The following is a 14,359-nucleotide window of genomic DNA, read 5'->3' on the forward strand; positions in this document are numbered from 1 at the left end:
ACCATGAGAGGAAAAATAGACCCGGTAATATTCTGGCAACAGATCTATCACAACGAATGGACAATAAAAGCAGATATAATCCAATTCCTCTTAGAATGGGACGACAGATGCAGATCTATATTAGACAACATTGCTCCAATCCAAACTAGGACCTCACATAGAAAGAATTCAATACCATGGTTCAATGAAGAGCTGAAAAAACTTAAAACACAAGTTAGAAGGTTAGAACGTGCATGGAATAAAAAGAAAGACAACCCCACACTTAACGCCTGGAAACAACTCCAAAGAAAATACAAATATACCATAAGACAAACTAAGACTATATTACAAAACTGTAATTGGACCAAACTACAAGGACACACATACACTTTTTCAACTCATGAATAAACTACTAGATACTGCACCAGTCACAACCAACAGCAAAGATGCACCAGGAGCAGACAATCTCGCGAGATACTTCAACGAGAAAATTGTACAATTGCGACTTAAGATACCTGTCAGTACCATCGACTATGCTGAACTCCTTGACTGTCTAGACCCAGACCCTGGCATTTACCCAGCAGACAGAACCTGGACCAACTTCGAGACACTAGCTCCCAAATGCTCAAAAGATTTGCCAAAACTCATTGCAAACTAGACATTTGTCCAAACAACCTTATGACATCTGCTCCTCAACAATTTATAACAGACATTATGAAACACTTGAATTATATGTTACAAAATGGACTCTTCCCGAAGGAAAAAGGAAACATTCTACTCACCCCCATACCCAAAGATGCAAAGAAAAGTGCCAGTGAACTAACCAATTACAGGCCAGTAGCATCTATTCCCTTAATAACCAAACTAATGGAAGGATTAGTGACCAAACAGCTCACAATCTATCTAGATAAATTCTCTATACACCACGACTCCCAGTCAGGATTTCGGTCTAACCACAGTACTGAAACAGTACTAGTTACTCTCATGACCAAATTCAAACAAATGATTGCAAATGGAAAGAACATACTACTTCTACAATTTGACATGTCAAGTGCTTTCGACATGGTTGATCATGGAATACTACTACATATCCTTGAGTACTTCGGAATCGGAGGTAACGTTCTCCATTGGCTCAAGGGATTCCTAACCACACGATCATACCAAGGGACATCTAACTCGATTACTTCAGCCACATGGATACCTGAATGCGGAGTCCCACAGGGATCCCCCCTCTCGCTGACTCTATTCAACTTAATGATGATACCCTTAGCCAAACTATTATCAAACCAAAACCTCAACCCATACATATGCGCAGGCGACGTAACGATCTATATCCCATTTAAACAAGATCTAATGGAAATTTCCAATGACATCAACCAAAGTCTCCAGATCATGCACTCATAGGCAGATGCATTTCAGCTGAAACTTAATGCAGAAAAAACCCAATGCCTAATACTCACCTCTCAACACAACAAGAACAAATTCACCGCCATTAACACACCAAATCTGAACCTTCCAATTTCGGACACTCTAAAAATTCTTGGAGTTACCATCAATTGACACCTAACACTCGAGAGCCACGCGAAAAACACAACCAAGATGATGTTCCACTCAATGTGAAAATTAAAAAGAGTAAGACCTTTCTTCCCAAGGACTGTTTTCCCTAACCTAGTACAATTTATGGTGCTCAGTCATCTAGATTACTGCAACGCACTCTACGCTGGCTGCAAAGAGCAAACAATCAAGAAACTCCAGACAGCCCAGAACAGTGCAGCTAGACTCATATTCGATAAAAGAAAATATGAAAGTGCTAAACCCTTACAAGAAAAACTACACTGGCTCCCACTTAAAGAACGCATCACGTTCAAAATATGCTCCCTGGTCCACAAAATCATTCACGGAGATGCACCAGCCTACATGTCAGACCTGATAGACTTGGCACCCAGGAATGCCAAAAGATCATCCCACACATTCCTTAATCTGCACTTCCCTAACTGCAAAGGTCTAAAATACAAACTAATGCACGCGTCAAACTTTACCTACTTGAGCACACAGGTATGGAACGCATTGCCGCGTAACTTAAAAACGATTTAAGAACTAATGGACTTCCGCAAACTGCTGAAGACCCATCTCTTTGACAAGGCATACCACAAAGATCAACCAATGTGAACATACATACATAACTTCTCCACATATACTCAGAACTGTCTTACAATATCTGCTTGTTATACTATTATAATGTTTTATCATTATCATGTTGCCCAAGATCCTTCTGTAACACTAAATGTCTATTTCCTAATATACTTCCACTATTCATGATATATTGTAAGCCACATTAAGCCTGCAAAGAGGTGGGAAAATGTGGGATACAAATGCAATAAATAAATAAATAAATAAATAAGTTTGGCGGCCATCTTTGGTTGCATCAATAGGTGGAATAACTTTGCCCAGTTAAGTTGAAACTGGTCAAACTTAAACTGGATATTCAGTGCCGGTCACAGGAAATGGCTTGCCATTGACTACCCAGTCTCACCATCGATTGCAGGAGGCAGTCCGGCTACCTCCCACGGTCTGAATATTGGCCCCAAAGTGGTGTGGCAGCTCTAAATGATTACTACTGCTACTACTACTACTACTACTTGACATTTCTATAGTGCTACTAGGGTTACGCAGCGCTGTACAATTTAACAAAAAAGGGGCAGTCCCTGCTCAAAGGAGCTTACAATCTAAAGGACGAAATGACAAGTTGGGGTAATCTAGATTTCTTGAATAGTGGTTAGGTGCCAAAGGCGACATTGAAGAGGGGCCTTTAGCAGGGATTTGAAGATTGGCAGAGAAGGAACCTGGCATATGGGCTCAGGGAGATTATTCCACGCATGGGGTGAGGTGAGGCAGAAAGGGCGGAGCCTGGAGTTGGCGGTGGTGGAGAAGGGTACTGAAAGGAGGGATTTGTCTAGAGAGCGGAGGTTATGGGTAGGAACGTAAGGGGAGATGAGGGTAGAGAGGTAGGTAGGGGCTGCAGATCGAGTGCATTTGTAGGTTAGGAGGAGAAGCTTGAACTGTATGCGGTACCTGATCGGAAGCCAGTGAAGTGATTTGAGGAGAGGAGAGATGTGAGTATATCGGTCCAGGCAGAAGATAAGATGTGCAGCAGAGTTCTGAATGGACTGAAGGGGGGTTAGGTGGCAAAGTGGGAGGCCAGTGAGGAGTAGGTTGCAGTAGGCAAGGCGAGAGGTAATGAGAGAGTGGATGAGAGTTCGGGTGGTGTGCTCAGAGAGGAAAGGGCGAATTTTGCTAATGTTGTAAAGGAAGAAGCGACAAGTCTTGGCTGTCTGCTGGATATGCGCAGAGAAGGAGAGGGAGGAGTCGAAGATGACTCCAAGGTTGCGGGCAGATGAGACAGGGACGATGAGGGTGTTGTCAACTGAGATAGAGAGTGGAGGGAGAGGAGATGAGGGTTTGGGTGGGAAGACAATAGGCTCGGTCTTGGCCATGTTCAGCTTCAGGTGGCGGTTGGACATCCAGGCAGCAATGTCGGACAAGCAGGCCGATAATTTGGCCTGGGTTTCCGCAGTGATGTCTGGTGTGGAGAGGTAAAGCTGGGTGTCATCAGCATAAAGATGGTACTGGAAACCATGAGATGAGATCAGCGAGCCCAGGGAAGAGGTGTAGATTGAAAAAAGAAGGGGTCCAAGTACAGATCCTTGAGGAACTCCAACATAGAGCGGGATGGGGGGTGGAGGAAGAGCCATGAGAGTGTACTCTGAAGGTGCGGTGGGAGAGATAAGAGGAGAACCAGGAGAGGACAGAGCCCTGGAACCCAAAAGAGGACAGTGTGGCAAGAAGTAAATTGTGATTGACAGTGTCAAAAGCGGCAGATAGGTCGAGGAGGATTACTTTGTGTTAAGTATGGAAAGTACCCCCCCCCCCCCAAAAAAAAAAAAAAAATACTATCAGAGGCCAAGAAATATAGCAGAATGAGACAGGAATAATTCCCAATTGTCTCAAAAGCCACCTGCCTGATTAAAAATAATTCCGACTGCACCTTTATATGTTGATTGCATGCATTCCTCAATTCGATTTGGATGGTTGCAGCAGGTGCAAAATGTTGCTGCTCACATGATCACATTGAGAAAGTTCTGGAAAGGGTTACACCTCTCTTATGTACCTTATATTAGTTGCCTATAAAACTTTGCATTCATTTTTATCTTTACTTCATATTTATTTATTTCACAATCTCCATGCCATATAACAGGATCAACCACAGTGAATAGTATCAGAAATAACAGCACTTTCCATAACAGAACAAACAAACAAACATGGTAATCAAAATATCAACTAAACCAAGTACAAACAAGTGATATTTGATGTCATTCCCTTCCCTCATTGAATCGCACTCCAACAAATCTTAAATTTAATTTTCTATTGTTTATTTTAGTTTTAGTTTTGTTTTTCAATTGATGAGTTTGCATTTAGTTTAAATTGTGCTGCTTATTATTAAAGGCTTTCCATGGGATAGGACTTTCTGCACACTCTCCCTCCCCTATCATAATTATACTACCTTTTACCTACAGTTAGGGGCAGGGGAGCAATTTTCAGCAAGCTGTTTTCCGATAAACAGCTTTTCACCTAACAAAAAAAAGCTTTGAAATTACCCTCTGCACTACAATATATACTAAAAGCTGGAGTGACTGATTTTATCTCACCAGTGAGTTCTTCAACAACAACCGTGCATGTAAAATTGCTCCCCACAGTCAACATAGCATTGCGAAGTCTGCTGAGTAAGCTTGGGAAGCACTTATGTAAGGTGGTTGTATGACTACTTTTAGGGGTTCACTTTGCTTTTTACCCATATTAGACTCCTGTTGCAGGCCTAGCGGCCAAAACACAGTGTTTGTGTCGAGTCTTTTTATCTAATAAACGTTTGCTTTTAGAAGAATTCATCTATCCAGTCTTTGGTTTCCGTGGTCAAACATCCCACTTTTTCCCATAGCGTGGGCAGTAATCAACATTTGAACGCACGTTGACCATTACCACCTGGTTAATGTGTGAGACCTTACCACTAAGTCAATGGCTGGCAGTAAGGTCTCAGACCCAAAATGGATGCACACCAATTTTCATTTTGCCGCACGTCCATTTTCGGCCCCAAAATAAAAAAGGCAGCAAGTGGCCAAAACACGCTCCTACACTACCGCAGGCCATTTTTCAGTGCACCTTAGTGAAAGGACCCCTTACAGCTAGGTGTGGTTTATAGAATAGTGTTTAGCACTGGGAACCATGACTAAATATAGATGTGACCATTTACACCAATGAAAACCTGGTGTAAATTCCCATGCATAAATTAGGCATGGATCCCAAAGTATATACATTTTAGGAATGCCCAACCCATGCCTCTCCCATGGTCATGACCCTTTTTAGATTCATGCACTAGAATTTACACACTCCTAAAAAGATGCTCACATAAATTATAATTATTGCCAATCTTTGGCTACAAGTACAAGACTAAATTTATGTCTGATCTTCAAGGCCCTGAAAGGAAATGGCCCCCAAGTACCTGAAGAATAGGATGATCCTCTACACACCTCTAAGGACACTAAGGTTCTCCCAAGGACTATCACTAACCATACCCTCTCCAAAAGACATTACACGATGTGATACCTGAAAGTGAGCCTTCTCCGGAGTGGCCCCCACACTCTGGAATGCACTGCCTGAAAGGCTCTGCTTAACATAAGACTATCTGTACCTCAGGAAGCAGGTGAAAGCTTGGCTCTTCATCAAGGCCTTTAATGGAAGAAGTAACTAACTTGTTAGTCTCACTCACATACACAAGGAGTGACATGGGCCTCACATATAGCAGCAGGACATGTTTAACAACTCCTACCCTAGCTGTGATAATATTTAACCATCTCTCTGATCTCATGTGCACCTTTCTTTAAATTAGTCACCTTATTTTCTAACTCCTTTTACTCTCTTACCTATCTATATGTTCCATCTTTGCTTATACCCTACACTTTCAATTAAAATGTTCTATTACGTATTATGTTGACATTGTAAGTAGTATACTATGCCATACTTTGTATTGTTATTTGAATATTTTTACCTCTGCAATTGTCTATTGCTCATGTTTGATTTATTCTTATTGTACACTGCCTTGAGTGAATTCCTTCAAAAAAGATGGTAAATTAATCCTAATAAATAAATTAAATTAAATTAATTAGTGCCTATAATTTCTTGCATTGATTGGCTCATACACATCCAAATTTGTGCGCACAACTTAAATTGCCATATATAGAATCTGGGGGAAAATGCACATTTAGCTGTCCGTAGTTTTCATGTTAATCACGTGGAAAAAATCAAATAGAGAACAATGATATCCAAGCTGCTTGCAAAAAACTTTGTTAATAATAATATCCTATCAATTGTAATCACTAATTAAAATATAAAAGCTTTCTTTGATACAGTTTGCATGAGGAAGAATTCAGATAGAACTGAAATCTTTCAAAAGCATTCCAGAATTTCCATGTCTTTATTTTACATCCATAATGAGGGTTATAAATCTTGGAAAATTCTGGCGAGACAGAAAATCACTACAGCTTCAACAATCTAATGAAGCTGAGTATAATTCTAGAGATTGGTTTTGTTTTCAGAATAAAGCAAGGATTGTTATGAAAGAAACACTAATTATTGGCTTAGATTGGGAGTGAAATGGACATTTCAGCAGTTTTCTTGAAAAATGTTAACATGGATTTAGTTTGGGCACATTAATGAGGGCAAGGTTTTGCATGCCAGCACAAACGAAATGCACCTGGATAAACATTACTTTACTGGTGTATCTCAAGCTCATCCTTTGTACTTACTGCCTGTGCATTTTAGATGTCATCCACAAAGATATCTTCAGATATACCTGCCAAAAGCAAAAAGATAGAGTTTTAAAAATTAGCTAAAAAATGTGTTCTATTCTTAGAATTTTTCCAGTACTTCACCATGTTCTAGTTGCAAGACAGTAGGGGTGTGCTGGCACTAAAATTTCATTTTGTTTAGTGTCCTGTATCATTTGCAGGCTTTTCCCCCCCATTTTGTTTTTATCATTTATTTTTTGGGTACAACTGGATAAGAACAATACTGAAACAACAGGAAAAGCCCAAAGCATGGTAGTAATGCTCAAGCGTGCCCTGAGCTGGTTCCTGTTGGGCCAGTCAAAACACAGAGCTAATAATACTAGAAACAAAAGACCATTAACCACCACCCTCTGGCTTCTGTCTGTCAACCAGTTCCTAATCCAGTTCACCAATTTGGGTCCTAACTTCAACCTGTCAAGTTTATTCAAGAGCCTCCTATGAGGAACTGTGTCAAACACTTTGCTGAAATCTAAATAGATTACATCTGCACATCCTTGGTCCAGTTCTCTGGTCACCCAGTCAAAGAATTCAATCAGATTCATTTGGCACAATTTACCTTTGCTAAAACCATGTTGTCATGGATCTTTTAACCTATTGGATTCCAGGAAATTCACTACCGTTTCCTTCAGCATCACTTCCATTACTTTTCCAGTAACCATAGTGAGGCAGTTTCTTCTCTGTCACTACTTTTGTGAAGAGAGGCCACATCTGCTTTTCTCTAATCCCATGGAACCTCTCCCATCTTCAAGGATTTATTAAACAAATCTTTATGAGGACCCACCAGAACCTCCCTGAGCTCCTTCAATATCCTGGCCTCCAACCTGCCCATGCCTCTCATAGGTCCACACCTCCTCGCAGTTGTGAGCTATGGAAATTGCACGCATATGTTGCAGAATACTGAATAAAAAGGGCAGTTACATGTGTAAATGGTAATTAGTGCCAACTAGTACCAATTAACATCAATTATAGCCAATAATTGTTAAAGCCAATTAGCATCTAATTATTCAATTAAGTGATGCCTTTAAATGGCCTCATTCTATGACTTCACAACTTTGCATGCTACGTTTCAAGTTGGGCACACAAGTTTATAGAACGAGGGGGTTAGTATGGGAATGCATGCCAACAAACTACATAAAGAACTACTTTTGATGGAGGAAATCATGGTAAAGCTTTTTACTCACTCATTAGCTTTAACACAGCTGACAGTGAAACAAAGATTAACTTTATTACCAGAGCTAAATTAAAGTTTAAGTTCCAACTGTCTTAAGTGAAAATCTGGAAAGGGTCCAAAAGTAGAACATTCAACTGCGATAATGGAATTGGAAGAAATGTCCATGTCTAAAAAGAAGTATGTTCTTATCTAGACCTGTTTCATTCACATCCAACTTAAAAAAGGTGCTCTTATTGAGCAGCTGACCACTGGAGGATTTAAGACATGATTACTCCTTATTTTAAACCTCTGTCCCTTGGTTTATAGTTCACTGCACAAACAACTAGGCAACTCTTCTGTTCTGCAAGAATGTCTGTGTGGCCATTTTCATAAGAATCCTGCCATACAGACGTCCTTGTGCCTTGTTTTCCCCCATTTATATTTTAAACATTTCAGTTTCTAAAATGGTTGTTCAGGATGGATGTGTCCAGTGCAAGGATGCCCTTTGTACATATTTTCAAACAGGAAACCCCAATGTTTTTCCTGTTTGAAAATGGCTATGAGATGGTGAATTTTTTGGAGGGGGAGATGATTTGTGCTGGTCACTTTTTTGGCAGATGTCCTTTTGAAAATGCCCCTCCACGGGTCCAGCTTCCCTTTCTATTGGGCCAATTCAGTTCTCTATTTTGCATGAATACAGTGTCTAAATCGAAGACCTAAAACAGACTCCTTGACACAGCATCACAGTGGGAAACATGGTTCTTATTATTATTAGCATTTGTATAGCGCTACCAGACGCACGCAGCGCTGAACACCTGATACAAAGAGACAGTCCCTGCTCAAAAGAGCTTACAATCTAAATAATACAGACAGACAAGACAGTTACGGGTGAGGGAAGTAATGGGTGAGAAGGGAGGAAGGGACAAGGGGAGGGCAATTGTGGCTAGGAGCCAAAAGCAGCAGTGAAAAGGTAGGTTTTCAGCATAGATTTGAAAACAGATAGAGATGGAGCTAGACGTATAGGTCCAGGTATAGGTTCTTAATAGTTAGGTTATTTACCTTTGCTACTAGTGTGATTTAAATGCCAAGAAAACATTCATATATAGCAGCCATCTGTTTGATATAAATGCTTTTAGAATATCAGGACTTGTAAAGATTGAAGTTTTGAATTTAGAGGCATGAACGTGTTTTGATGATGCAAATAATCATGCCTCTGTATATCTCCATGGTGTGACCTTACCTTGAGTATTGTGTTCAATTCTGGTCACTGTATCTCAGAAAAGATATAGTGGAATTAGAAAAGGTTCAAAGAAGAGCGACCAAAATGATAAATGGGATGGAACTCTTCCCATATGAAGCAAGGCTAAAGAGAATAGGGCTCTTCAGATTGGAAAAGAGACAGCTGAGGTGGAATATAATTAAGTCTACAAAATCTTGAGTGGTGTAGAATGGGTAGAAGTGAATCAATTTTTCACTGTTTCCAATAGTACAAAGACGAGGAGACAATGAAATTACATTGAAATACTTTTACAACAAATAGGAGGAAATATTTTTTCATTCAAAGAATAGTTGTCTCCAAACATTGCAAAATACTGCAATGTAAACTTCTTTGCCATGCTAAAAGAATGGTCCGTGTTTCACTTTTACTTCAGAAATATTACTGGCTTGCTAATGGAAAAGTCCATAGACCATTATTGAACTGACTTGGGGAAAATCCACTGCTTATTTCTGTGATAAGCAGCATAAAATGCATTGAGCTTTTTTGGGATCTTGCCAGGTACATGTGACCTGGATTAGCCACTATTGGAAACAGGATGCTGGGCTTGATGGACCTTTGGTCTGTCCCAGAGTGGCAATACTTACGTACTTATAATTGCCCTTTAAAAAGTTCAAGTCTGCACTAAAGGCCTGGCTATTCCCTAAGGCTTTTGATTTTACAAGTTAGTTGCCTGTGGATTATTTGCTGCCTGTTCAAACTCATCCCCCTCCTTCCTATTTACCTCCCCTTTCTTTACCTTATGCCCCTATGCTATGTTCTTATGCTATCTGTGTGTTTGATAACTATTTTCCTATCAGAATATTATAGTTCCTTTCTTGTCTCTGTGTTTATTTTTATGCAATTTATAATTGCAAAACGTCTAGGTCTACTTGCTAGTTAAGGCGGTATATCAAGTTACTGTAAATAAAAAATAAACTCATTGTTGGAGGATGTGGTAATAGCGGTTAGCGTATCTGGGTTTAAAAAAGATTTGGATAAGTTCCTGGAGGAAAAGTCCATAGTCTTTTATTGAGATGGACATGGGGAAGCCACTGCTTACCATGGGATTATTAGCATGGAATGTTGCTACTATTTGGGTTTCTGCCAGGTACTTGTGACGTGGATTGGCCATGGAAGATCCATGGTGAACAAGACCTTAATAATAAAGGAATTTCTTGAATCTTCAGATCTGGTCTTTAGATGTGGGCTTCCTGTTTATCACCAAGACATGGCTTACAGAAATCAACAGCCTGATACTACCCCACCTATACCCACCGGATATGACATTCTTCATTTCCCAAGACTAGCCTTGCCCTCTTGTATAAGACCTTTCTGCACATATCTCTAGTTAGGGTTACCATCCAGCTCATTTTTGAAAGTGATCGCCGGCCATCTTCCAACACAAATCGGGAGATGGCTGGCGATCTCCTGAACCCGGCCAAATCGGTATAATCGAAAGCTGATTTTGGCTGGGTTCAACTACTTTCCGTCATGGAGCTGGCGAAACATCAAGGGGGTGTGTCGGTAGGGTAGTGAAGGTGGGACGAGGGCATGCTCACGAGATGGCCGGCTTCGCCTAATAATGGAAAAAAAAAGCCAGGCTTGACAAGCATTTCGCCGGCTGTTCTTGGTCCCTTTTTTTTCACGACCAAGCTTCAAAAAGGAGCCTCAACTCACCAAATGACCACCGGAGGGAATCGGGGATGACCTCCCCATACTCCCCCAGTTGTCACCATCCAAAAAAAAAAATTTAAAACACATTTTTTTGCCAGCCTCTATGCCAACCTCAAATGTCATACCCAGCTCCATGACAGCAGTATGCAGGTCCCTGGAGCAGTTTTAGTGGGTGCAGTGCACTTCAGGCAGGCAGACCCAGGCTCACCCCCCCTACCTGTTACACTTGTGGTGGTAAATGTGAGCCCTCCAAAACCCACCACAAACCCACTGTACCCATATCTAGGTGCCCCCTTCACCTAGATGAAGGGCTATGGTAGTGGTGTACAGTTGTGGGTAGGGGGGTTTGGGGGGGCTCAGCACACAAGGTAAGGGAGCTATGTACCTGCAAAGAATTTGTGAAGTCCACTGCAGTGCCCCCTAGGGTGCCCGGTTGGTGTCCTGGCATGTGAGGGGGACCAGTGCACTACGAATTCTGGCTCCTCCCACAACCAAAGGGCTTGCATTTGATCGTTTCTGAGATGGGCGTCCTTGGTTACCATTATCACCGAAAATCAGAAATGACCAGGTCTAGGGATGACCATCTCTAAGGACGACCTAAATTTCAAGATTTGGGCGTCCCCGACCGTATTATTGAAATGGAAGATGGACGTCCATCTTGTTTCGATAATACAGGTTTCCCCGCCCCTCCACCGGGACGTTTTGCGAGGACGTCCTCAGAAACACTTGGGCATCCCTTTCGATTATGTCCCTTCACATGAAACACCTACCACTCTCATACCCATCTACCACACTCACAAGATAGTGTTCACCCAATGTCCTACTTACAATTGTATCGAACCAACAACATTATACTCACACAATGTCCTATTTATAATTTTGTACCAACTTCCACCCCACTGATGATGTAAACCTTACCGAATCCTGAGATGGGGATACTAGACAGGATAGGGTGGAGCAATATAGACAGATATGATAGAATAACATGAACTAGAGAATAAGAGAGTCTTTTACTGAGGTGCGCTCACGTTTTTGGCGCATGCTAAAATTGTAGGTGCGCTAAACGTTGAGATGGGTGTCTCTAACGTTTAGCGCGCCCACAATTTTAGCGTGTGCCAAAAACGTGAGTGTGCCTTAGTAAAAGACACCCTAAGAGAACTAACAAATAAAGTTGCATATGGAGTCAGAAAGGTACATGCAAATGTTCTCAGTTAGGGTAGGAGTGGATAAGCAAGTCCTGCTACAGTTATCCAGTAATAAATGAGTCAAATCTTCAGCTTGATTTATTTGGCAAAGGCCTTTATCCTTTGTATACTTAGGGGCCTAGTTACTATAATGCAGTAAATAAAAAAGGTATCTCTTTTAGCAATAGTCAGGGCATTTCTGGCACTTTGGGGAAAGACCATTGCTTCTGGTTAACAGCATGACTGCTATTGTAGAATGCAGATGGCCTCACCTACTCTTGAAGTATAGCTCACAGTTTTACATTATTTGCTGTGTTAGCGGTTAACATGCAGTAACAACCCCTGCATGAAGGGCAAAGGTTTTTGGATTTGATATCCTGCCTTTCTGTGGTATAACCAGGGCTTTTTTTTGAGGGGGTACTGAGTACCGGCACCTTTTCCATTGTCTGCTACAATTGACCTATGATCCCCAAGTTTTATTGAAAGAGCTCAGGCTCTACACACCAATTCTGCCTTGTCATAGATTCTGTGACAGGTTGCAGGGGGGCCTGGCTATTGTGAGGTGGGTCCCGCAGTGATCACCCCACCCCTGAAATGTGACCTGGCATTTGAGTACCAGCACATTTTTTGCCAGAAAAAATGCACTGGGTATAACCAAAGCAGTTTACTCGCTCTATCACTAGTGTGCTCAAAATCTAAGGGGTGTTTTACTAAACTGCAGTAAAAGGGGATCTGCACTAGCATCAGCACTTGATTTGATGCATGCTGAAGCCCCCTTTTACCATGGTGGGTAAAAGGCTGTCTTTTTTCCTGAAAAAAAATGGCAATTCTGTAAGTGAACCACTTACCTTGCGGCCATTTCATGGTGGTGAGACTGGATGGACCATATGGCCCTTACCTGCTGGCATGTTTCTATGTTTCTGCTTACCACAGAGGTTACACTGACCAGCCTGTAGTTCCCAACCTCCTTCTTACCTTTGCATTTGTACAAATTGTAACTTCTTTTCTTTTTCTTATACCACTTTATTTTACTTGTTAAACCGCTTAGTGACACCCATGTGCAATTGTCAATATACCAAGCCTCATTAAATAAATACATCTAAAGGAAGAAACAACACTTAAATGCAGGGCCTCAATGGGAAAAAAAAGGATGGAAGTATTGGCTTTAATATAGATGCAGTCTGAGAAAAACAGAGAACAAGGGTAATTAAGTCAAATAAAGTTCCTTTATTATAAGTCACGTTGATGTTGAAATATCCCAGCTGCAAAGAGCAGTCTGAGACATGAGGGAACATTAATTTGTCCAAATAAATTACAATGCTAAGGGATCAGGAACAGACACACACCAATTCCCAATTCTACTCTGGTATGAGCAAGTGTAATAAGCAACTTTTAAAATCAATGTGGCAGCAAAAAGAGAATTACATGTGCCATGGGATGGACCCACACCCTCAACACATATATCTTCACAAAATAAAAGCAGAACCAGAATGCTATTTCCTCATTCCCGATGCTTTAAAGGTCAAAAAACCTACATTTAGGGGTTCTGATTTTTAGTTTAACCTGGCACAATTACTTAAATTGTGCACAGGTGCCAGTGAATTAAAAAAAAACCCTATAAAATGTACTATCCATGGGATCCTTTTACTGAGCCACGGAAGGGCTCACATGCAGGTAGCACATGCTAAATTGACACGACTACCGGGGTAGCGTGGGCGCCCTGTGGTAGTTTCAAATTTAGCATGTGCTGTTTCCCACAGTAGAAAATAATTTTCTTTTTTCTACCACAGGGAGGGGGGCATTCCTGATGGTAATTGGCAGCACAGCCACATTAACACGCACTGTGTGATTACCGCAGGAGTAACGTGCGAGCCCTTACCGCCAAGTAAATAGGTGGTATTAAGGGCTTAGGCGGTAAATAGCCATGGACTACTGTTAATATTAGCGCATGGCCATTTGCTGCTCCATTAAAAAAAGGCCTGTTTCCCTGCCACAGTAAAAAATGGCCCAGCACACGCTAATTTCATGCATCCAAACTAGCGCATGCCACTTTTTACTGCAGTTTAGTAAAAGGGCCCCTTTACGATAAACTGCTGAATACACTCTGGCCGATATTCAAAGGATGCTGAATGCCTGACTAAGGGGCCTCAATTTCAGCAATAAAATCTGTGTTAATTTATGAGCCTAAAATGGAGCTGTCTAATTTTAAGTCTGC

The 14,359-nt window shown here is 41.2% G+C and overlaps 1 protein-coding gene across 2 annotated transcripts in view; it reads right to left on the reverse strand.

Moving 5' to 3' along the window:
* CLNK (cytokine dependent hematopoietic cell linker) overlaps window positions 1-14,359 on the reverse strand; it is a 194,198-nt gene that overhangs the window by 160,392 nt on the left and 19,447 nt on the right. For both annotated transcript variants that reach the window (XM_030192602.1, XM_030192601.1), the window contains exon 3: window positions 6,837-6,883. In XM_030192602.1, coding sequence (XP_030048462.1) covers window positions 6,837-6,859 — 23 coding nt within the window. In that variant the 5' untranslated portion in view covers window positions 6,860-6,883. The remainder of the gene's footprint in view (window positions 1-6,836; window positions 6,884-14,359) is intronic.

Source organism: Microcaecilia unicolor, chromosome 2 (genome assembly GCF_901765095.1).
Source record: "Microcaecilia unicolor chromosome 2, aMicUni1.1, whole genome shotgun sequence".
In the NCBI taxonomy this organism is placed as follows: Eukaryota; Metazoa; Chordata; class Amphibia; order Gymnophiona; family Siphonopidae; genus Microcaecilia; species Microcaecilia unicolor.